Raw genomic sequence first — 25,968 nt, forward strand, 5'->3', positions numbered from 1 at the left:
TTTATATTTTTTAAATCAATGTAGGGCTTAGCTGAAAACAAAAGTACTTTAGGACCTGAGGAAGTTCGTAAATCTGCTCTGACATTGGTTATGGGTGCTCTTGACAACCCAAACCCAATCTTACGATGTGCGGCAGGGGAAGCTCTTGGAAGAATGGCTCAGGTGGTTGGAGAAGCAACTTTTATAGCTAGAATGGCTCAATATAGCTTTGACAAGTAAGTCAGTCTCTTTACTAACAAGTTTTTAATAATTACTCTACCAGTGAACTACACCCCCAGCTTAACCAATAATTTTTATTTTCTTTAAATTTTTTTTTTGGTAATACTCAGGATTGAACCCCAGGGGTAATCTACCTCTGAGATACATTCTCAGCCCTTTTTATTTTTTTATTTGGAGACAGGATCTTACTTAGTTGCTGATCTTCCTGCCTCAGTCTCCTGAGTAGCTGGAATTATGAGCATGGTTGCCTGACTTAAATAACTATTTTAAATCAAGGCCCTAACTCTTGTTAGGGAGTGAAAAAGTAGATCACAACTGTAATCTTTTCTGATTTCTGCAATATTTTCCCTTTTTTGTGTGTGAGCCATGAGATTGTTATTACTACATACAACTCAATTCTAGAAGCATAATCTTTTTTCCAGATTGAAATCAGCTCGAGATGTTGTATCTAGGACTGGTCATTCATTGGCCCTTGGTTGTTTGCATCGTTATGTTGGTGGTATAGGCTCAGGACAACATCTAAAGACCAGTGTCAGCATTTTATTGGCTCTAGCACAAGATGGAACATCCCCTGAAGTCCAGGTAGAGTAGTGTTGATTTTTTTATTACAAAATTTTAAATAGTTTTTAAAGAAAATTATTTGCTTTGTAAAATAATAATGGCCAATAAGTTATTCGGAAAAATATATTGTGTTATTTCCTTGCTATTTTGTTTTAGGTGTCTTAGTTGTAATAGTGTATAACAAGATTTTTCTTTTCAACCTAACCTTAAAGTCTGCATTGTTTTGGGAGTTAACCCCATTCACATAATCTTTCAAGCATATTTTTATTATTTATTGTTCTTTGTATTTGTTTCTTCTTTTTTGCATTTCTTTACATTTTATTGATCAAGTTTTGTTTCAAATTGCTATCTTTCTCTCTCTTTTTTTTCCTGTTGCCCTAGCCCAGGTTCTGGGTCATTCATTGAATCTTCTATTTTACTTGTTGAATTTGTTTTGTTTTGTGGTTTCTTCTTAAACATTTTATACATAAGTAAATATAGCTACAGTGAGGATCATGAGCATGTGTGAAAATGTCCTACAGTCTTGATTTGCCATTTCTCATTGATGTGCCCCCAAATATTGAGTATATGCATATAATAATTCAATACATACAATTCAGTGTACTGCAAAATTCCTCTTTACAACTAAAATAAATTATATATATTTTTTCTAGACATGGTCTCTTCATTCACTTGCTTTGATAGTGGATTCTAGTGGCCCAATGTATCGAGGATATGTAGAACCAACTTTATCTCTGGTTCTTACCTTGCTGTTGACAGTTCCACCTTCACATACAGAAGTTCATCAGTGCTTGGGTAGATGTTTGGGTGCTATAATAACTACAGTTGGCCCTGAACTACAAGGTAAGTAAATTCATCTTAAGCTAAAGAAACTAGGCAGATAATTTACTCTCTTTCAAATTCCTGAATGTCACCATCATGTTTCAATACATTTTTATAATAATAATTACTATCTACTGAATAGTGTTTTCCAAAGACCTGGTACTCAACTTTGTACATATGTGATTTTTAAAAAATATTTTTTTAGTTGTAGATGGACACAGTACCTTTATTTTTCAATTTATTTTTTATGTGGTGCTGAGGATGAAGCCCACTGCCTCACACTTGCAAGGCAGGGGCTGTACCACTGAGTCCCAACCCCACACCCCATGTGTGATTTTTTTTTAAATACCTCCAACAAATCTATGATATGTCAGTATTTTCAAGGTTTGAAGACAGAAAAATATTTTTAAATGGAATTATACTTGGAACCTTATGAAAACAAAGGTTTAAGAAATAGAGTTCTTTGGGACTGGAGTGCTATGCTCTTATCTTTATGGACTTTGCTTCACTCTTTTTGAACCCTAAGGGTCAGGAACATAGTTCGCAAAGACACTGCCATAAGGTAGATAATATCTTTCTACAAGGAAGAGATCAGGGATGATTTGGCTAGGATTATTCAACATGTGAGTGGCACATTTATGATCCAAAACTTACGTTCTTACACTCAGGCCTAATTCTACTAATACCTAAATTAAATGCTGAAATTAGCAAATTATTGTGAATGTGCCCTGAATATATAAACCACTTTCAAAATTTTCCCTTTTACCCTCTACCATTTATTAATTAAATGAAATAAATGATTAAATGTTATTTAATTCTGACAAAAATTTAGGTAGCTGTTATTTTTATTTCACAGATGAAACGTTAAGGCTGAGAGTCATTTAAGAACTTTCCCCAGGTTTTATATATATGTTTAAATGATTTCCTTGTTTGATCTTTATATGTATATAAAATTATTTTAATTTAGAAAAAATTAAGTCATTTATATTTGACTATTAAATTATTTCTGTAGTCTGTATTTCATTTTCTCTCATTATTTCTGAAGAAAACTGTCATTAATCATCTTAAAACTGGATCTGAAATTATTATATATTAAAAGTAATAATATTTTGGTTGAACAGAGAATGAGAAATCTGGCCCTTTCAAATGATGGTTGTAACTGATAGTATAATTTATCCGGGAATAAATATAAATCTAGCCAGACCTAAGAGAGATGTAAATCCAAATTTGGTTGTGTTTTGTAATTATTTCTGTGGATTTCTCAGACTTTTTGTTTTTAAAACAATCTGAATAGAAATTGGAAGAAGGGATTATTTAGAAGATAATTATTTTCTAGGAATTTTTTTTTTTTTGGTACTGGGGATTTGAACCCAGGGCCTTGTGCTTGCAAGGCAAGCACTTTACCAACTGAGCTATATCCCCAGCCCTCTAGGAATAGTTTTTATAAGACTAATCAAATAATTATCTTCTACATTTTCTTTTAATTTGCTACAAGGGAATGGAGCGACAATTTCTACAATTCGTTCCTCTTGTTTGGTGGGTTGTGCAATAACACAGGACCATTCAGACTCACTTGTTCAGGCAGCTGCCATATCTTGCCTTCAGCAGCTCCACATGTTTGCACCACGACATGTCAACTTGTCCAGTCTTGTTCCTAGCCTTTGTGTAAGTATAAGCCTGTTTTATTCAATAATTCAATTAGGGAGCCTCCACATTTCTTTCCTAAAATATCAATCTGGACCAAAATAAAAGATTTAAGTTTACCAGGTTGCAAGTCTAGGGTTTTGGCTTCAGTAGTCATTTTATGACTATTAATTTTATTCATAAGTTTTCATTTTTGCCTTTGAAGACAATTTGATGAGCTGTTTATTTCTTGGCAAAGAATATATCACATTTAGTCTTGCCCACTAAGAATTTTATTTCATAAAGCTTTATTGACAGTGTCTGAGGATCTCTTGCTATCATTACAATCATTGATTTATGTATGCAACAAATACTTGATGATAGCCTCTTGTATGGCAGGTAATCTGCAAAGTACTGGAGGTACATTTGTGGGTGGGACAAGACCAAGCCACTGTCATAGTGCAGTTTATAGTTTATAAGGAAAAATGGACTTAAGTAGCTATTTACATATAAGATAAGAGCTAGGAAAAGCTATTGGAGAGCATAAGAAAACATGTAACACAGGGTCTGCAATAATCTAGGCCTTCAGAAATGATTTTCCTGAAAAGATGATATTTAAGGTCTGATTTGCAGGATAAGTAGGAGTTAGTTTACAGAAGGGCACGATATTAAAGTAGACAGCATTTACTTTTAATCACAGGGGAAATTATGTGCAAGTTCCCTAAACGAGAAAGAGGGTGATGCATTTAAGGAACCAATTAGTCAGTGTGGTTAGGTCTGGGAGAGAAGCAAGATGCTGGGCATCAGGGCACAAGATGGGGCTGAACAATTAGCTAGATGGCATATCATGCAGACTTTCTAGATATATTAAAACTTAAGACTTTATTCTATAAACAGTGGGGAACCATTAGAAGGTATCCACAAGGGAGTAACAGTATCAGATCTTCACTTTTTCCATTTCATTCTCGCTGCATGATGGAGAATGGACTCTACTGGGTTAAGAAGTGTGTAATAGAAGGAGGATGATAGCAATTTGCTCCAGGTTGGTAGCAGTGAGAATGGAGATGGATTTGAGTAGAATTTAAAAGAAAGAATTGACAGAATTTGTTGATCGATTGTCTCTCAGGGAAAAGGAAGAAGGATGTGGTTTAGGTTCCTGATTGTGCATATTGGAGGAAAAGGTTGGGAAGAGCAGATATCTTTAATTCAGTTTTAGACATGAGGCTAATAAGTTACATGAGCCCAGAGCAGAAGAGACATCTGGCTAAAGAAGCAAATTTGGGGGCATAAGTATTTAAATGGCCAACAGAGATATGAGATCACCAGGGAGAGAGAGTGCTGAATGAGCAACCCAGCATATTTAAACAAGAGAAAGAAATTTAAAAAAAAGAAGCAGCACTGGGCATGGTGGTGCATGCCTGTAGTCCCAGCAACTTGGAAGACTGAGGCAGGAGGATGGCAAGTTCAAGGCCAACTTCAGCAACTTAGCAAGGCCTGTCTCAAAATAAAAATAAATAAAAATGACTGGTGATGTGGCTCAGTGGTTGAGTGCCCCTGGGTTTAATCCCCAGTCCCCCACAAAAAATAAATAAATAAACAAAAAGCAGCAGCAACTGTTGCCACTGTCACTAGAGATTAAAGGAAAGGTAGAGGTTATGTTATTCACAGGTGCCAAAGCCAAGTGGAATGGAGGAGTGTTGAGCTATATCAAGTATTGTCAAGAATCATTAGATGAGAGCTATGATAAATCATTTGAGTTTTGTCACACATGATATCCTTAGCAAGAGTTCATGTGGGAGAGTAGTACAAATGCAGCCCAAGAACATTGGGTTACAAATGGAGTATGAACTGAAACTCCTTTCCACAAGTTCAACTGTAAAGGAGAGGACAGAGGACAGTAGGTCAAGGGGATGATGGAATCTGGAGAGATTTTTTTCCTTGTATAGTAGTAAGGTATGAGCATGTTTAAATGCTATGGTAGGGGGACAGTAGAGGGAGAGGGTTAAAGGGGTAGACAGAGAGGGAATAATTAGTAGTCCAAGGTTTCTAGTGGGATGGAGTTTACAAGGCATAAGTAGAGGGATATCTCAATGCAGTAGGAGAGGAGATGTGTAGATACAGGTGGGATTGGAAATTTAGAAGTCGAGAGAGGTATTTGATGACTTTTACATTCTTAAGTGAAAGGGAAGATTAAGTTCTGTGAATGAGAAGGTAAAGAAGAGGGTCTGAAGTACAGGAGAATGGAATATAGGATATTGAACTAGCTGGGGAAATATAAGATTCTCTGATAGTACTGGGGGTTCTGTAGAGGTTAATGACCCTTGTTGACTTCCTTGTGGGATTTATGATGGAACATTTGCCTAGTTGTGAGATTTTCTCCATCACTTGTAAACAACATAGAAACCAGAGACTTTGATAAATTTATAGTCAGAATTTGGCCAAGTAAAATAGATCAAATGGCCTTGGACAAGGGAACTAAAGATGCTAAGAAGACAGTTCTGAAATGATGAACTGTGAAGTTCTCATTTGGATAGGGAGGAGGGTAAAGACAGGAGGAGGCTGATTCATGGGGAGAAAGTCACTACATATGTAACCATGGGAGTATATATATATATATATATATATTTTTTTTTTTTTTTTTATATGTTAAGGTGAAAGGAGGGAAATGTTATTTAGATTAAAGTGAGGGAACTGAAAGGTCAAGATATTAGTTGCTGAATCTGATGTAGTAAATTTAGCTTTACTCAGCATGATTTGTTCCTGTTTTATTACAGCCTAAGGTGAATTTAGTCAGGCCTGGACCATGAAGGAGTTTGAATAAGGCACAGGGTAAAACCATATCCCTGTGAAATGTTCACAAAGACTATCCACAAAGAAAATGATAAACTGCCAGTGTAGTACATTAGATGGCACTCTTTAGCAAGATATTAAGCATCCTGCCAAAATCCTGGTCTGATATAAGCTCTGAAGACACAGATAGTATCTCTCAAGCAAGATGGACTTATCATATACCTGATATGGCTTAGGCAACTGACCAAGGTGATGAAGACCCAGATATTCATCTTAGGTTGTCTGATTCTGCTCTCTATTTTTTTTTTTTTGGTACCAGGAATTGAACCCAGAGGTGCTTAACCACTGAGCCACATCCCCAGCCTTTTTAAATATTTTATTTAGAGACAGAGTCTTCCTGAGTTGCTTAGGACCTCGCTAAGTTGCTGAGGCTGGCTGAACTCACAAACCTCCTGCCTTAGTCTCCCAAGCTGCTGGGATTACAGGCGTGCTCCACTGCACCCATCATTTTTTTCTTCTTCTTAAATAATTATCCTATGGAGGTTGACCTGATACAGTGGAGCACATTTAAGAGGATAAAGTAATGACATGAGTTTGTTTATCTCAGTGGAGCTTTTCAGTAAACCACAGGGAACACAGTGAGTTTCTTGTGTGTTAGCATAGGATAATGTCTCTAAACTGGTTCCCTTAATGGAATACCTAGGGTCTGGTTACAAGGCATGTTGGAGCATCTTCCTGAAATGTTCCAGAAACTAAGTAGTGAGATTATAATCAGCTGGTGGAAAGGAGAAGGCATAGCAGGCTGAAGATGAGAAAATGGGCATTCAAGTGGAAGTCTTCTTTTAATATTGCCAAACACCTTTTATGCTGTCTGCATTAACCAGATCATTTGACACTCTGAAAAATAGTTTATGCCTGGGTTCATCCAGATTAGTGAAATTAATTCAGATTTTTATAAATTTCATGTTCATTTCTACTTAGTTTTGTCATCAAAAATGATCATATTTTTTGATACCATATGCAGTACCTAAAACAAATGAAATGTGATTTTTTTTTAGCAAATGTGTTGAGATAAATTTTTACTCTAGTAATCTTGATGAAATGATATAGAAATTTAAAATATGTGAATTATTCAATAGAGCTACTCAAATATATTTTGACAAACAAGTACCACTCTGAATACTTATAATTTCTGTCCTGGCAGACCACTGCTTTTTCTGTCATGTGACAACAGTTATTCAGTCTCTTGTCCTGACAGAATCACTTCTGCATGTAGGCATTTATGTCATCTAGGATAATTTTAGGAATTGTCAGTGTGAGAATTTGAAGTTTATCTTTGTGATTACAAAAACCTTCTATTTTTTTTTCTGTCAAGTTTTTTTTGGGGGGGTTGGTGGGTATTACATCATTCCAAATAAGCATAAGATGGCATGGAATGTTACTATATATGGTCAAGAATATAAAGTTGCCATTGCTGTTGGTTTTCCATTGATATGAATTAAATCAACTAGAGTTTATCATTATAATTATAAGCATTTAATTTTTATTATGTCAAGCTTAGTTTAGTTTGAAAGTAAAGAATATAAGATGCACATATATATATATATATCTACATATAGATGTCTATAGATATAGATATGTAAATATTTATATACTGTTTAGTTTTATTGTCTAACATGGTAGGACCCAAAAGCCACAAACAGAAAAGCATAGCAAGGAACTTGCCAAGTGAAAATCATCCTAAAAATAAGGAAGGATGACCTTACATTTTTGTCTGTCTTGACAATACAATAGTCAAAGAGTGGTTTTTGATGGAGAGACTCAATGAATTATCAAAATTTACATTTACTCCTACACAAAATCCTTGTTTTGAAGCATCCTGCAATATTTTTTGCCAAGAGATCCCTACCCCAACAGTTGGATGTACCTTGATGAAGCAGTGTGCCATGTGGAGATGGTAATAGTTGTTTGTAGCGTAGAATTTAAGAATATTGAAGTAGAACCTCTGCCAAATGAATCAGAAAATAGTATACATTTCTATTAATAATTTGAATTAAGTCCTGAAGGAATTGGTGACTGTGTTTCCCTTCAGTATGCAACTGGATTAAATTGTTGATACAGTCTCTTTTGGACTTTAGCTTATGTGTGTTCTGATACCATCAAAGAATTCCGGATTATAAGATTGATACATGGATTCCTGATCCTTTTTACTTCTACATGGCAAAACTTTAAGATAGATGAATTCATTGATTTAAAGAGAAGAAATTAACATATCTTGGCAAGCAAATCATGGGTGTTCTGATGTCATTTGCTACTAAAAATGTACGTGATTTAGTCATCTTCAGCTCTCATAGGCATCAAATGAAAAGGAATACTTAACTGGATGTCAAGATTACATGTGCATTGACATATCAGAAATTCCTTTACTACTTCAAACTTCTTATCAAAACCAAATGCCAGCAACCATTTTCTTGAATTTCACTTTTTGTAACAATTGAAGTTTCCTTTTGTTTTATTTTATACAATTTAGAGAGGGTCTTTCTTTATTCCATGAAGTGATCATTAATTTTTTGCACAAAAAAGAAAATAGTATTTATAATAGTATTTTTACTATGGAAAAAGGCCATAAGAAGTATAGTTGCAACAAACTTAAAACAAAAATTTTTAAATATTATTAACATTAGTGTCAAAAATCATGAGATAGCTGGGAATAAATCAACTGAAAATGTACAAGAAATATATGCTGAAAACTATAAACAATTGCTCAGAGAGATTAAAGAAGACTTAAATCTCCCAAAGTTGATCTATAAATTTAGTCAAAAGATCAAGCCATATCAAGATAAATCCTAAAAGATATTTTTGGGAAAATTGACAAGCAACCAGGCATGGTGGCACACACCTGTAATCTCAGAAACTGGAGAGACTGAGACAGAAAAAATCACATGTTCAAGACTAGCCTTGGCATTTTAGCAAGATCCTGTTTCAAAAAATAAAAAGAAAATTAAAAAAGGCTGGGGTTGTAGCTCAATGGTACAGTGTCCCTGGGTTTAATTGCAAGTACAACAACAAAAAATAAAAGAAAGAAAGAAAGAAAAGAAAAATTGACAAGCCAACTCTTAACTTTATGTGGAAATGTGAAAAAGAAAAAAGTTTTTAATGACCAGTAAAGTTGGAGGAATTACTGTGAATATTAACTTACTAATAAGATTTACCAAAAGCTATAGTAAGAAAGAAAGTATAGTACCATAAGTACAGATGCTCATTTACTTGCAAAGGGGTTATGGAAAAAATCCATCATAAATTGAAAATGTCACAAGTCAAAAATGCCTTTATTATACCTAACCTACTGAGCATCATAGCTTAGTCACTTAATACACTATGGTTATTATTTTTTTTAGTTGTAGATGGACACAATACCTTTATTTTATTTATTTATGTGGTGCTGAGGATCAAACCCAGTTCCTCACACATTTGAGGCAAGCATTCTACCACTGAGCTACAACCCCAGTCCTGGTTATCGTTTTAGTTAGCTTTTTCGACACTGTGACCAAAACACCTGACAAGAACAACTTTAAAAAGAAAAGATTTATTTGGGTCTTATGTTTCAGAGGTCTCAGTCCATAGAAAGCCAGGTCCATTGCCCTGGGCCTGAGGTAAAGAAGAAGGGCCTACCAGAAGATAGGTGCTCAGCTCATGGCACAGTCAGGAAGCAGAGGTGTTGGGTAGAGGGGAACTGCCGGGAAGATGCACCCTTCCAGGGCACACCCCCGGTGACCCTCCTCCTCTAGCCACCACCCCACCTGCCTATAATCACTATCACTGATTAGATTATTGCTCTCATAATTTGATCGTTTTATCTCTGGATATTCCTGCAAAAACACAGGAGCTTTGGGGGGACACCTCACATTCAAACCATAACTCTTGTTCACCCTGGAGATCTCATGGCTAAACAGGAGGTGCAGCTTACTGCTGCTGCCCAGCATCATGAGATAATATTGTACCACAGAATGCTAGCCTGGGGAAAGATCAAACATTGAAGAATGGTTTCTTTTGAAATTTGTATCACCTTCACACCATTGTAAATCAAAAATAGTAAATCAAACCAATGTAAGTTGAGATCTGTTCATGTAGACAAGTGAACCATAATTGGTTGTCCATAATTAGATTTACACATGTATGGTCTTAATTATTTATGGCCTTGGTACCATTAAAATTCACTGTAGAACAGATTATCTTTTCAAGAAATATAGGGATTGTGAAATATCACCTGTTGTACCTTGCATCTCTAATATCACAGATGTTAAAATGAGAAAGAGAAATATATCTCTGGGGGTACACACCTGTAATTCCAACAACTCCAGAGGCTGAGATAGGAGACCTGTCTCAAAACATTAAATTAAATTAAGGACTAGGGATGTAGCTCAGTGATAAAGTATCTGTGGTTCAACCTATAGTCCTGAGAAGCAAAAAAAAAAAAGGATGCCTTAGAATCTCTAAAATGGAGATTTTAAAAACATATTTGTAAACTACAGAGTGTCTTGTTTATTTCTTTTTCTTTGTATCAGTTAATACTTGTTGAGAGTATTTCTTAGAATTTTCTGTAATTGTTAGTAATTTACTGATGGTGTTCTACTTTGTGTATTCTTTGCTCTTTGATTCTTTTAATAATATGTAAGATACATGGAGTGAACATTGTTCCTATTGTTCAGATAAAAAAACAGAGACTAATAAACCAAATGACTTGTTCTTCCCATCTGATAAGACCAAGCTTAAACTTTCTAGTAGGGTATTGGAAAGTTTGAAAATATCTTTTTTTTTAGGAAGAGAAGAAGATAAAACTTTTTTTTTTGATAAAAATCTGTCAGGTTTTCTTCCTCAGTTATATTTTGTTTTTCTTAATATTTGGTATAAATTTCATGAATTGTGTTTTTTTTCATGCAAATGTATCTTGAGTCACCAACACCATATTAATTGCATAAGAATACACTATCTAGCATTGTGAAATAGTTATATATTCTGCTCTCCCTCCCATCATTCTTGGCTAGGACTCTTTCTGAAATGCATTACTTCTCTGCTTAGAAAGCAAAGCATGGAACATAATGTTTTCTTAATGAGTCAAATATGTAGTAGTAACTAATACTTAACATTTATTGAGCAGCTACCTTGTGCCAGAGAATGTTATAAGCATTTTACTTGTATTAACTCATCTATTTTCACTATATTCTTGCAAAGAATTACTCTTCCTATTTTACACGTGGGCAAATAAAGGACCATATAGGAAGAAGTGACAGAGGAAGCAGGATTCAAGCCCAGACTGGCTTCTGAACCTAAATCCTTCATCACTGTGCTCTGCTGTTCCTTACATATATTTCTCGTCTATTAGAATGTACTGTATTGATTCTTTTAGGAACTTTTCAGATAAAAAATTTCTGTATCAAAAAGTCCTATTTGAAGTTATTTTCGAATGTTTATGTTTGCTTCCTTGTTTTTCATCTAAATATACACTCTTCTTTGCTTTCAGTTTTTATTGTATTCTCTATCTCCTAACTTTTCATTCACTACATTTAATTTCTATTTACTTAAAAGATTTGGATGACAAAGTTTAGTGGGACCATGTGTAAAATAAGAAGTGCAAAAGATTCTTCTGAATTTTTATCTAAATATATTGTGTGAGCTTTAGTGCATAGATCTTGACACAGTTATTTTGACTACTAACATTTTTTGTGTGTCTTACTGGTATTATTATTTTACCAAAATTATTTTTAATCTCAGCCACTATTTGACTATAGTTTAGACAACTGAGGTTGTTAAATTAGGAGCCTCTTCACAAGTAATGTGTTCGCATATGTTCATTAGGTAAGTGATCATCAAGAACTACAGCTTAAGAACATTGCCTGAAATTGTTATGATTCACAGGTTCACTTATGTAGTTCCCATTTGTTACTCCGACGAGCAGCTGTGGCATGTCTCCGGCAACTTGCGCAAAGAGAAGCAGCTGAAGTATGTGAATATGCTATGAGCCTCGCCAAAAATGCAGGGGACAAAGAGAGCAGTGGTGCTAGTAAGTTCTCCTACTGGTCAATACTGTTTTTTTGCTTAGTACTTTTCTCATTTCAAATATCTCAAAATTATCAGATTTAAAAACCAGGGTTTAACTGTTCTTGTCAGATTAAATTTTAATCCAAAGGTATGTAAATTAGAGACCATAATTAAATTATATTTATGGGTAGCTGGTTTTGTTGCTCTTGTGAATTTATTTGAAAGACTTGGTCTTTACCGTAATTGTTTTCTGTAGTATACGGCAAAATCCCATACTAATTGATTTGTAAAAATTACTTTTCAGATGTCAGCCCTTTTGCACCTGGGGTTAGTTCTCGAAGTGATATCCATTGCCGGCACCAAGGTGTTAATATAACAGAAACTGGTCTTGAGGGACTCCTTTTTGGGATGCTTGATCGAGAGACAGATCGAAAATTATGTTCTGATATTCATGACACGTTGGGACATATGCTTTCTTCACTGGCAGTAGAAAAACTTTCTCATTGGTTAATGCTTTGTAAAGATGTCCTGGCAGCTTCTAGTGGTATGTATGTAATAAATGTTCTCAAACTAATGGAAATTGTTTCTATTTTTGTTATGTAGATGTAGATTTATGAATATACAAATGTACATCTATGTAAATTTAAGCTTACATTTTAAAGTACTCACTGATCACAGTGGCACACATCTGTAATCTCAGCTACTGGGGAGGCTGAAGCAGAAGGATCACAGATTTTAGGCCAGCCTGGGCAATTTAGTTAGACCCTGCCTCAAAATAAAATTTAAAAACAGGATTAGAGCCGTTCAGTGGTAGTCCAGTGGTAAAGCACTTGTCTAGCATACAGTGAGTCTCTGGATTCAATCCCCAGTATCAAAAAAAAAAGAGAAAAAGAGTACTAATAGGTTTTAATTCCTGTGAAAATGTTGAAGGTCAAATTATATATTACAAACTAATAAACTTTCTATATTTTTTACAAAACATTTCAAAAGTTTTGAAAGTTCAAATTAAATTTTCGTACGTAAAAATCTCAATGTATACTGCAAAATAATGTGTAAAACTATTGAACTGTATAAGTATAGTTTGCATTAAAGTAATGTATGTGGTCTGGGGCTGGGGCTCAGTGGTAGAGCACTTGCCTAGCATGTGTGAGGCACTGGGTTTGATTCTCAGCACCACATATAAATAAATGAATAAAATAAAGGCCTCTCAACATCTAAAAAATTAATAAAGTAATGTATGTTATCCTCTCCTACGTTTTTAATTGTTTAAAAAAAAATTGCCAAACCTCTGTTTTCCAAAATGACAATTAATGGGTTTTTAAAGCATCATATTTGCTGTAGGTGAGGTGTTATATATTCTTTATTTTTGTTACAGATATGAGTACTGCAACTCCCTTAAGTGGTGGAAAAGATGAAGAATCTGAAAAGAAAGATGAGATGGACGATGATACCATGTTTACCACACTAGGCGAGGAAGATAAATCAAAACCTTTTGTGGCACCTCGCTGGGCCACTCGAGTATTTGCTGCAGATTGCCTGTGTCGAATCATCAATTTGTGTGAAAACGCAGACCAGGCTCACTTTGATCTTGCCATGGCACGTTCTGCTAAACTACGAAACCCTACAAGTAAATTGAAAACCAGTACTTCTTTTCTCCAAAGCATTTTTATAGGTTTGAGATATTTAACCATTATCTAGCATATTTTAGACTGTGCCTTTTGTTTATTCTTAGTCGCTGTGCTTTTTATTTTTGTTTTCTGTCCCCCTGCATACTATCCATTCCTATTTGAAAAGTAAGTTAAAGGTGTCCAAAGGTAGATATCTATCGATCATCTATCTGCCTGTGTCCATCTGTCTGTCTGTCTATCTATCTATCTCATTTGCCCTCAGGATAATGATGGCAGCAACTTATGTTTCTTAAGTTCATTGTCCTGGTTGTAGCACTTCCATGTAAAAGAGATGATAAAACTTTAAGGTACATAAATAAAAGGAGATTTGCAGTCCCCCGCCATGGAGACTGTCAGAATTTACAAATGCCATAGCAGATTTGAAACTCAGATTTCAACAATGCTATTAGGTATTTTTGAAAAGGTGAAAGTTTTTTTATTTCAGAAACCTCTCACTGCTTTTCACTGCTTTTCATCTTTCTGTAAGTTGTTTATACCACACATCCCCTGGATGAGATATCATAGGAAATTAAAAAAATGATCATCAGACCCATGCCACTAAAACCTTCATTTTCCAGTGGAGGAGACCCAGAGATTCTGAGTGGTGGTCTATCCTGTGCTTTGTTGCCTGTCCATCACCCTCTCATTTTTTAAACATCCAAAGACAAATTATATGTATTAACAATATTGAAGTCTATAAATTAAAAATACTTCTCATGTTATTTCATTGTGTATAACAAGTAGCAGAGCTGGTGCAGTGGTGCACACCTGTAATCCCAACAACTCCAGCTGAGGTAAAGGATTGTGAGTTCAAAACCAGCCTCAGCAACTTAGGGAGGCCCTAAGCAACTCAGGGAGACCCTGTCTCTAAATAAAATATAAAAATGGCTGGGATTGTGGCTCAGTAGATAAGTACCCCTGGGTTCAATCCATGGCACCATCCCCACCCCCACCCAAAAAAAAAAAAAAAAGCAGCAGAGCTCATGAATAGATTTTTTTAAAAAAAGTAAATAGATTTTACAAAAATAAGTAACAGTACATAATGTATAAAATATAGGGTATCACAAAAACACATGTCATGAAAAGGTATCTTTATTCTTGCATTATTTAGCAAATATTTGCTGAATCCTACACTGGGGCTACAAAGGAAAAAAACAGAGGCTAACATATAAGTCTGGCAATTGTGGTGTGTTCCAACAGTGTTGTAATAGATAATATTTTGGGAACATTTTTAAAAAGTCATTTATTTCCTGAAGAGTCAGGGAAGATCTCAGAGGGGAGCTTATTCTGAAGTTTGGGTTTTTTAAAATTATATATTTAATTTAATTAATTTTTTTATTGGGGGGGGGTACTGGGGATTGAACTCAGGGGAACTCAACCACTGAGTTACATCCCCAACCTTATTTTGTATTTTATTTAGAGACAAGAGTCTCACTGAGTTGCTTATTGCCTCGCTTTTGCTGAGGCTGACTTTAAACTCTCTATCCTCCTGCCTCAGGCTCCCGAGCTGCTAGTATTACAGGTGTGCATGCATCACTGTATCCAACCTGAAGTTGGGTTTTAAAGGCAGAGGAAGGTTTTCTAGGTAAAAGAGACTGCTTGTTATTAGTTTTCTATTGCTGCTGTAGCAAATGACCACTACTTTGGTTCAAAATAACATGAGTTTATTACCTTGTAGCTCTGTAGGTCAGAATCTCACTGGGCTAAAGCAGGGCTGTGCTCCTTTTGGAGGCATTGTGGGGAACTCAGTTCCCTTCCTAACTTTTATATCCTGCTTACATTCCTTGGCTTGTGGGCCTTTTTCTCCTTGTTTACAGCCAGCTGTGTTGAGTCTCTGTGACACCTCTTTAGTCATCACTCTGACTATAGCAAGGGAAGATCCTGCTTCTATTTGTTTTGTTTTGGGAGCAAATTGAACCCAAGGCCTCATGCATGCCAGCCAAACACTATCACTATACTGCACTCCCAGCCCAGATTCTGCTTTTAAGCACTTGTATGATTACTGGGCCCAGCTGAATAATTTAGGACCATCTCTGTTTCAAGGCCTATAACCTTAGTCCCATCTGACAATTCCCTTTGCCATGTAAGGTAACATACTCACATGTTCTAGGGCTAGGGTGTAGACATCTTTGGGCAACATTATTCTGCTTTACCATACTAGTTTATTAAAAGCAGAAGAAATAAGAATTTTTAAAATTTTAGAATCATAATTGTATAAACTGTACTTAAGGAATAGTGAAAATTCTTAGGTTGTCTTTTTTTGCTATTTCTTAACTGATTTCTCATTTTGTCTCATTGTCCTTTTACCTGCATTCTGAAGATGTTCAAAAGCTGTCCTTTTATGTGTGTTTTTTTCTTTTCTGTCTCTGTAGTGGATCTGAAGTCTGTTTTTATGTTTTTAGTTTTCTTTGAATTTTTCTGTATTTCTCCCACCTCCATTATATTATATCCATTTGGCTTTTAAGGTTTTATATTCTTATTCCTTAACAACCATAATTTTTTTTTGCATCCTATTGAGGATGCCAAATTTTCTCAATTTTATTGTGGTTTTATAGAAAATTGTTTCCAGAGTTTAGCTCTTTCTCTGAATCTTCAGAATCTTTCTTTTCCCTTTTTATATTTTCTTCAGTGACTTACTTGTTAATATAAAAGAGAAAAATATGTAAGAGAAAGAGAAAATATGAAAGGGAAAGAGAAGAGTGCTCTATGTATTTGGATTTGCTCTGTGGTACTGTGAATAGATGTTGCATGGTTTGCCTATGTTCTCTCTCTTTGCTTACTGGGTACTTCATAGCTGCTGCTGAATTGTAAGCTGATCTAACAACTCCCCACCTCCATTCTGCTCTCTAGTGTGCTTCTACTGGATGAAACAGACCCCATTCTTATTCTGAATGGTCATGGCAGAGTCTGTGGAAAAATGTAGACCCAAAGCTTGTGCTATCCAGGTTCTTTCGGTGGCATCTCCATGCCCCCCAGCCCATCTTCTGATCTGATGTGCTTTAGTTGCAGAGAATTCCTGTTCCCAAAATGTAGGAAACTTCTACCAGTCTCCTAATTTTCTCACCATATTGAAGTTTGTGCCTGTTCCCCCTCCTAGTCCCATTCTTAGGAGTTCATCTCCTTGGAATTTAAAAAAGAGGTCACACACAACTTGAGGAATGTTGGAGGTTGAGATGCGTATAGGTTGCTGGGGAAAGCAGTCTGTCAGTCCAGGGACAATTGCCTATCTTTTGGTTTGGTAGATGAATATAGTTAGACTGTGAATTAGGTGATGGAGAGTTCAGGAGGAATAATAGGCCTTTTATTTACTTTTAGATTGTATAATATGAGTAAGCTCATGTTAATCCAGTTCCTTCCTCCTTGGAAATTTCCCCAAATTCTGGCAATGGTTCATTATACCTCATTTTTTACTGTTTTTTGTTTGTTTGTTTTTGCCTCTCTTAGGTGAGGAAGCATTAGGGCTTCTAGCCAAATGTTTTCCCCACTCTCCTTGCTCCCTACCTAAAACCAATAGATACTACAACATTTAAATTTAAGATTCTGAAATTGGTATTTTAGGTAGGCACATGAAAAAAATTGAAGATACTTGTCTCATAGCCTTTACAATAAAAAAAACACTAAAACTTATTTAAATAGGAACTGTTTGGGGATCTGATTGAGCCATGTAATTGCCACTGCTTCAAAAAGACTTTGACAGCCTTATAGTTGCCTGAAAAACTGGATGTTTTAGTCAGCCTTTTTGCTGCTGCAACTAAAGGACCTGACCAGAACAATTTTAGAAGGAAAAGTTTATTTGGGGGCATATAGTTTCAGAGGTATCAATCCATATTCCCTAGGCTCCATTCCTTGGGGCTCAAGGAGGCAGAATGTGGTGGAGGGAAGCGGCTCACGTGTTAATCAGGAAGCAAAGAGAGAGATTCCATTGGCCACGTACAAAATATATACCCCAAAGCCATGCCCACCATGATCCACCTCCTCTAGCTGCGCCCTACCCGCATTCATTTCCCACTTAGTTAATCCCATCTTGGCCTTAATTCACTAACTGGATTAAGGTTCTCATAACCCAATCATTTCTCCCTAAACTTTCTTGCATTGTCTCACTCATGAGCTTTTGGGGAACACCTTACTATAACATTGGAGAATACTTGAGTTTGATATATTCTTCAGATAATTTCTGTTGCTATGTCTTTTAAGTTCACTGATCTTTCCTATCTAATTTCTATTAATTTAATCCAGTTTATTTTTCTTTTCAGATCCCTTCTTTTATATCTCTGAAAGTCCCCTTTGTGGTTTATGCCTTTCATTGCTCCCTTCATCATGTTCATGGTTTCCTTAGTTTTTTTTTTTTTCAGTATAAGAAGCATATTTATAATAGTTATTTTAAAGTCACTGTCTAGGGCTGGGGATGCCACTCAATGGTAGCCTACATAACACGTGTGAGATCCTGGTGTGGATACTCAGCACCACAAAAAATAAAAAAATAATTCCCTGTTTGCTAAGTTTATTTTTTAAATAATTTTTAGTTGTTGATGAACCTTTATTTTATTTATTTATCTGTGGTGCTGAGAATCGAACCCAGCGCCTCACACATTAGGAAAGCACTCTACCACTGAGCTACAACCCTAGCCCCGCTAAGTTTATCTTCCTTTTCATTTTGAATCTGTTCCTATTCATCATTTTTTCCTTTCTGTTATGAGACATATTTCACTATGTATTTGCATGCTTATAATTTTTTATGTTAGTGTTGGATTTTTCTGTGGTCTTTTAAATAGTATTAGTCTTTGTTCTGGGATGTAGTTAAATTATAGTATTTTGTGTCATGTAAATTCAAGACTTGTTTTTAAGTAAGATCCAGGGTAGCTTTACTATCAGGCTGAAAGAAACAAGATTTACCCTTTCACATCTATTCTCACAAAAATTGTTCTAATTTTTTGAGTTTAAGTTTCCTGACTACAAATCTGAGTTTTTCTAAAGTATGAACTAGCATATTACCTATAGCCTGCCGTACAAATCCAGCCTGTAGCCTGTTTTTGTAAATAAAGTTTATTGGAGCACATTGCACTCATTTCCATACATATTATCTGTGTTTGCTTTGGTACTGTCACAGCAGAGTTGAGTAGTTGTATAGAGGTGATATGGCCTGCAAAACCAAAAACACTATCTTATCCTTTACAGAAAGTCTGCCCACCCATTCTTTTTTTTAATTTTTTTTTTCCTTTGGTGGTGCTGAGGATTGAACCCAGGGCCTTGTGCATGCAAAGCAAGCACTCTATCAACTGAGCTATCTCCCCAGCCCATTAAAATTTTTTAAAAAATATTTTATTTTTTAAAATATTTTTTTAGTTGTAAATGGACACAATGGCTTTACTTTATTTATTTTTATGTGGTGCTGAGGATTGAACCCAGTACCTTATACATGCTAGGTAAGTGCTCTATCACTGGGTTATAGCCCCAGCCCCCAACCCTTTAAAGAATGACAGATTCATTGGGGAAATCAAGTAATTTACTTTGGATGTCATTGTATACCCTATATTCTTCTATGTTAATGAATTAACACTCTATGTTAACATGGATGGTTTATGTTAGGTTACAACTGTTCTGGGGAAATTGAGATGGAAATATTCTTAAAGCAATATCTTTTTTTTAAAAACATCAAAAAATATGTGGGTCAAAAGAACATTTATCAGAATTTATTTTATATTTTTATATTATTACACTAATTTTTGAAAGTTTTCCTTTTTGCATTCTACTTTTATTTTTAGATGACCTCTTAGTCCTCCATCTCTCTGACCTGATTCGCATGGCATTCATGGCTGCAACTGATCATAGCAACCAGCTGCGGATGGCTGGGCTCCAGGCTCTTGAAGACATTATCAAGAAATTTGCATCTGTGCCTGAGCCAGAATTTCCGGGTCATGTGATTCTGGAGCAGTATCAAGCTAATGTGAGATTTTCTATTTATTTAGAAATTTAAAATTGATCTTTTGAGGGCTCATTAAAAGAGTGACCCTGGAGGAGTATATTTGGAACTGCAATCTATTTTTTCATGTAGGATACTTATTTTTATTTCCATGATCTGTTTTGTCGTTTCAGTCAGCCCACAATTGAAGAAATAATAGTGTCAAACTGTTGTCACTATTTTTAAGTTGTGATAACATATTAGTGATAAAACTAGAATAGAAATTCCAGCCTAGTTTTCCAGTCCTGTGGTTAGATATTTAGTTATGCCATTTAAAAGATAAAAGGAACATTCACAGGAATGTTGTGGCTTTGCTGCCATTATTTTTATGTGCTAAGTCTTGATAAGTAGGTTTAGAAATAAAAAGCTATTTCCTCTTGTGTGCTGAAGGACAAGTTAGCTCTTAATAACTGCAGCTGAATGTATTACTGAAACAACTTCTTTGAAAATACTTTTATTTCATCCTAAATAGAGAAAAACTTTATTTTCCTGAAATTTATATGCTCTTATCTTTTACAGAATAAGCATAGTAAACTAATTATGGTAAAGCAAGAGTTGGGGGGGTTATGTGAAGATTTAAAAACTTTGGTTAGCAAAGAAGTAGAAATATCTTTTTACTGTAACTATGCCAAAATCTTGGTTCCAGGTATACCACATTTTACCTGAAAGCTATGCTTGTACACAAAATTAAACCTGTGAATAATATATATTCCATTGTTTTTCCATTACAAGTACAGGTGAGGATTACAGCTTCTAGCTCAACTGGCTATTGAAAACCTGTGTACAATTGTTGTTCCCTCACAGAAAGAGGATCTTTAAAAAAACCTTTCAATTTATAAATAATTTTCAAATGTCCAGAACTATTGCAAGAGTAATACAAAAACTATTTTACACCCTTTATTCACTTTTGCCAGCTGTTAATTTTGACTCATTTGAACTTTGACTGTATTCCTCCCTGCCCCATTTCTCTCTCTCTTTCTACATACATACACACACACAATTTTTTCCTAAATAATTTAAGAGTAAATCATTTAAATCATGTGCTTTTATGCTTAAAACACTTCGGTCTGTATTTCCAAAGGACAAGAACATTGTCTTACGTAACCACAGAACATTTATTAGCCTTAGGATATTCAACATTGATCTTCTACTTACATAATCTGTTATGTTCCAGTTTTGTCAGTTGACCCAATAGCATCTTTTATAGTATTTTTTTCCTACTCTGGTACAGGATCCAATACTGAGTCACATGTTGTGATTGCCATGTGTCTTTAATCACAGGGAGGGACTTTTGATCCATTCCAAACTACTGTTGATACTGTTAGTGACTGGATCTCTGTCAGGGAAGAAATCTCAACTGAGGAGTTGACAACATCTAGTCCTTTTATTCAACTCATACACATCAAGTCTACTGATACATCTAGGAATTGGGCTGGGGTTATGACTCATTGATAGAGCGCTTGCATACCATGTGTGAGGCACTGGGTTCAATTCTCAGCACTGCATTTAAATGAATAAAAGAAAAGTCCATCAACTGAAAAAAAAATTTAAAAAAAGAATCTATGATTGATGTTGCTTATTTAAGATTAAATCTCATATTCCTTTACTTATTAACGTAATGATAATGTATAAACTAATATTTCTGAGCAACTTCTAAAGTATTTCTTTTTGAGGTGAAATCATCTCTAAGGTCTTTTAGTGACTACATGATTTTAGCATCAGTTATGTAAAGATACTGATCCAGTTACATGAGACTAACCCATGAGGTCAATACTATTAGATATATGTTTAGGAAAATATAGGCAGGAAAAACGCACAACAATAGAATTTTTATTCACTCATGAGATAAGTACTATTAGAAATATGGTTATTAGCTAAAGACAGGGAAAAAACACAGCAATGGTATTATTTATTGTTTTTGGTACACTTGGGGGCACTTAACCACTGAGCCACATCCCCACCCTTTTTTTTAGTTTTCTTTTTTTCTTTTTTTTTTTTTTTTTTGCTGGTGCTGGAGGTTGAACCCAGGGCCTTGTGCACGCTAGGCAAGCACTCTACCGACTGAGCTATATCCCCAGCCCCTCCTTTTTTGAGATAGGGTTTCCTGAGTTGCTCAGGTTGACCTTGCATTTGTGATCCTCCTGCCTTAGCCTTCTGAGTTACTGGGATTCCAGGTGTGCACCACCGCGCCCGGCTAACAGTTTTTTATTATCTCCAGTATCATGACTCCATCAAAAAATCCTATTTACTAATAAACAAAAACAAAGGAAAAAGGAAGATTAATTGCCTATTTGGTGTAATGTTCATGTAGATTTGATAATGATAGCCTCCTGGAAAGCAAAGAAAAATGGTGTGGTTTCTTTTCTTGTATCTGAAGAGATAAGAGAGAGGTGATAAAAAGAAAATGAGCAAAGATGCATTTTGTGTATTTACATCTCCAAAGACACAAGAGTCTTTATATTTACTATTTATCTCTAAAAATAAAATGGTTTATTAATTTTTCTAGGTAGGAGCTGCTCTAAGACCAGCCTTCTCACAAGATACACCATCAGATATAATAGCAAAAGCTTGCCAGGTAAGAAGAAAAATTGAATATCTATAGTTGTTTTCTGTAAATTCAGAGATATCTTAGAATTTCACTGCAAGAAAGAAGAAAGAAAAATCAAATAATGCTTATCTTAAAATTGTGGCTGTTAGTCCCCCCACTCCCAATACTGGGAATTGAACTCAGGGGTGCTTTACCACTGAGCAATATCCCCAACCTGTTTTACTTTTTGTTTTGAGGCAGGGTCTTTCTAAGTGCTGGCCTCACACTTGCTATCCTCCTACCTAAGCCTCCTGAGCAGCTGACATTACAGGCGTGTTCCACCACTTTCAGCTAGCAGTTTTCTTTTTAATTCTGCATGAAATGATGAAGTAGTTAATGTTTAATCACATTTTTTTTCTTTTTTTTTTTTTTTGGTCATAGCTAAGAATTTGACTTTTGGATACTTAGCTCTTATTTATCTAGAAGTATATAGACATAGGTAAATCATAAAAGGGACAAAAAAAAGTACAAATTCAAAATCTATGATGACTAAAGAATGTATGATAATGATAATTAGTTAATAAGCATTTTTGACCATAGGTTATGAAAATTCTATATGTTTGTAAGTATTAAATTATCCTAAAAAGAATCATCTAACAATTTGGAAATTACATTGTAAAATTAATCTCAAAGCATTATTTGCATATTACTCTAACTAAAGAAAGTCACAAAACCACAGAAAAACACATGTTCCTATACCTATAATAAGTTCCTCTTTTACATATGCTTTATCCTGAAGAATTTACATATTAAGGTCTAATCTTTCAGAAAAATCAGATTCTTTACCTGGTTACCTATGTACAGAAGAGAAGCCACTGTCTTCCTCCCAGTTTTCTAGAAGACAGGGCTGTGTTTCACCATTTTGGTTTAGATCCATGACCAAGTTTCATGTGACTTCTATTCAGAGAAGATTCTGCTCTCTGCCCGGATAGGTTTGAAATTCTAACTTTGTCCTCGCTGACTGAATGGGCTTTCCTCTTATTTCCATTGTGGAAATGTATTTCTCTGAAGCCTGCTGCCTTTTTGCTAGGCTCAGGAAGAATTAACTCCTTCCACCCATAGCAGACTGGGAGAAGAAAGGAACTGTTTTTATAAGGGCTGGGTCTCTGAATGGTGGGGTTAGAGTAGGTGATTTGATTTTGGTTTGGGATACTGACACACAAGCATCAAAAATCAGAATTGTGTGTAAATAGAGCATAGTATTTAAGCAGACAAAACTCTACAAAGTTCCTAATCCTTAGAAAAGCAAAGGCTAGTAGAATTTCATCTGGTAAATGAACTGTATCAGAGTTTCCTGTCATAGAATTTGCCTAAAACTTCTTATTTCTTTTGTGGCCCTAGGTACTTTTTCTTTAAGAAGTTTCTTCTTTTCTAGTGGCAGGCTTAAATGTATGACTTCTGTTGCAGGAGGAAACCTGTTTTGAAACAGGTGGGGCAGTGGGTTGTTTGCAAATTCCTTTACTTGGCTTTCAAGGTATCTACACTTCTTTGCAGGAATAATGTCATGTAAAGAAATCTTAAAATCAGGGTAATTCTTAGATATTACAGGAGAGACCCTCAACTGTGACTTAGCTGGGGACATTAATCAGTGGGTAAGTAAAAATAAATTCAAGCAGAGTCAGAATCATAAACACAATGCATCCTTAACTATTTCAGCTTCTGATATGTAGCAAGGTCTTTTCTCTCTTTTGCTAAGTCAGTGCTGCTTTGTCTTTTTACTTTTTCTCCTTCTCTGGTACTGGGGATTGAACACAGGGGCACTTTACTACTGAGCTACATCCCACCCTTTTTCAGTTTTTAAAACAGGGTTTCCTAAGTTGCCCAGGCTGACCTTGAATTTGTGATCCTCTTGCCTCAACCTTCCAAGTTGCTGGGACTACAGACATACATCACTGCTCTTGGTTGCTTTATCTTCATAAGCCAAATCCATTATGCATTATCTGCAATTTTGTTAGAATTTCTTTAAAGTGAAGAAAGTATTTAGTTTTTGCAAAGAAAACTTAGTTTCAAATTTTCAATTTTTACAGTTTTACCCAACTTTTAGTAATATTTCTACCAAATTTCATAGATACATTTATCAAAACTACCTAGTATGTTTAGTTTCCTTAGAAATCACAACTTTTCACTGGGCATGTTGGCTCACACCTGTAATCCCAGCAACTCCGGAGGCTGAGGCAGAAGGACCACAAGTTCAAGGCTAGCCTCAGTAACTTAGTGAGGCTGTATCTCAAAATAATAAATAAAAAGGGCTAGGGACTAAACTCAGTAGTAAAGCGCCCCTGGGTTCAATCCCCAGTACCAAAAAAAAAAAAAAAAAAAGAAAATCACAACTTTTACTTGTCATAAACACATTTATCTCTTTTCTCTTTACATTTCATTATGTTTTCAGCATTGTTTTGACTGGCAATTTTTTTTTTTTGCTATCTATATATCCTTAATGAACAACAATCATTTAAAAATGCCTTTATTATATTTAATATTGATTCTTTGAGAATAACATTTTAAGAGAATAAAGTTATTTACTTAAGTATTTATTCTCCTCTTTTAAAGAGTTTTAGATATAGAAATACAAGTTCATTAGCTATGATTTGAAATCCAGACTGAAAACCAGAAGGCTTTATATGATTTGGCAGCAAAATCTGAACTGACTTGTGCTCATTTGGCTGACATGGAAATTTTAGTATTGATCAGTCTCTCTGGAGTGATTCCTAATATTTCATTGCAGAAGTATCTCAGCATTAATTATAAAGTGCTGTCGTATGCCTTTCATATTTTTCCCTAATGAAGTCCATGTATCTTTTACTCAAAAGTTGTGAATTGTGAAACCTACCTTGACCCAAGGGTTTCAGATGAGAAAGTGAGGACCATGTATTTGTTTTTGTCTTGGTGAAGTTGGCACTATCAGACCACCTCTTCCTTGAAATTCCTTCCTCAGCTCCATTATCACTGCACTTGCCTGGATTTTCACTGTCTTTTTTCTTTTTTTCTTTTTCTTTTTTTGGTACTGGGGATTGAACTCAGGGGCACTTTATACTTGTTCTCCTTGTCCCTTAAGTGTAACTCTTTTCCCTATGATCAGGCTTTAAGTTTTTTCTTTTTTTAAACTTTCTTGAAGCACATTTACCTACTGCTGTTACTTTAGTTATCATGGAAATTCCTAGATCTGTGTAGTTATCCTTGAACTGGCTCCTGAAACACCGACCTAAGTTTTCAACTGTCTGCTGAATATCTTTTCACATGTCTCTTAGTGGCACTCACAATGCAGCGTGTAAAAATGTTTGGAATCAAAATCATGCTAACTTCTCACTTTCACTAACCTTTCCTATTTTCTTGTATTAGTTCTCATAAACAGAGGTGTCAACTTCCTTCCATTCATCCAAGTTAGAAGCGTTGATAATCAAAATATTTTTTGACAATCAAAATCTTCTATTTCTCATTTGTCTTACACTTCTCTTTGTACTCTAAAAATATCTAGGTGATTTCCAAATCCTGTGATTTCTACCTCTGAGTTTCTCTTGAATGCCTCTTCTTTTAATTCCATTCCCAGTTCAATCCATTTCATGTCTGTTATGTAGTATTCTAATAGACACATAATATATTGTTTATTAACTGTACACATTTCTCCCTGTCCATTAGTTCTGGCACAATTCTAATAATACCTAATAATACCATCCACTTGCTCAGAAGTCATGGAAGCTAAC

At 35.2% G+C, this 25,968-nt stretch overlaps 1 protein-coding gene across 1 annotated transcript in view; it reads left to right on the forward strand.

Annotated features, from left to right (window-relative positions):
- The window catches only part of Heatr5b (HEAT repeat containing 5B), an 86,266-nt gene that overhangs the window by 30,581 nt on the left and 29,717 nt on the right, over window positions 1-25,968 (forward strand). The window contains exons 18-26 of the mRNA XM_047523115.1: window positions 25-215; window positions 642-801; window positions 1,434-1,623; window positions 3,098-3,267; window positions 11,932-12,076; window positions 12,359-12,598; window positions 13,430-13,681; window positions 19,484-19,665; window positions 22,187-22,255. Coding sequence (XP_047379071.1) covers window positions 25-215; window positions 642-801; window positions 1,434-1,623; window positions 3,098-3,267; window positions 11,932-12,076; window positions 12,359-12,598; window positions 13,430-13,681; window positions 19,484-19,665; window positions 22,187-22,255 — 1,599 coding nt within the window. The remainder of the gene's footprint in view (window positions 1-24; window positions 216-641; window positions 802-1,433; window positions 1,624-3,097; window positions 3,268-11,931; window positions 12,077-12,358; window positions 12,599-13,429; window positions 13,682-19,483; window positions 19,666-22,186; window positions 22,256-25,968) is intronic.

This window comes from Sciurus carolinensis, chromosome 13, assembly GCF_902686445.1.
Source record: "Sciurus carolinensis chromosome 13, mSciCar1.2, whole genome shotgun sequence".
In the NCBI taxonomy this organism is placed as follows: Eukaryota; Metazoa; Chordata; class Mammalia; order Rodentia; family Sciuridae; genus Sciurus; species Sciurus carolinensis.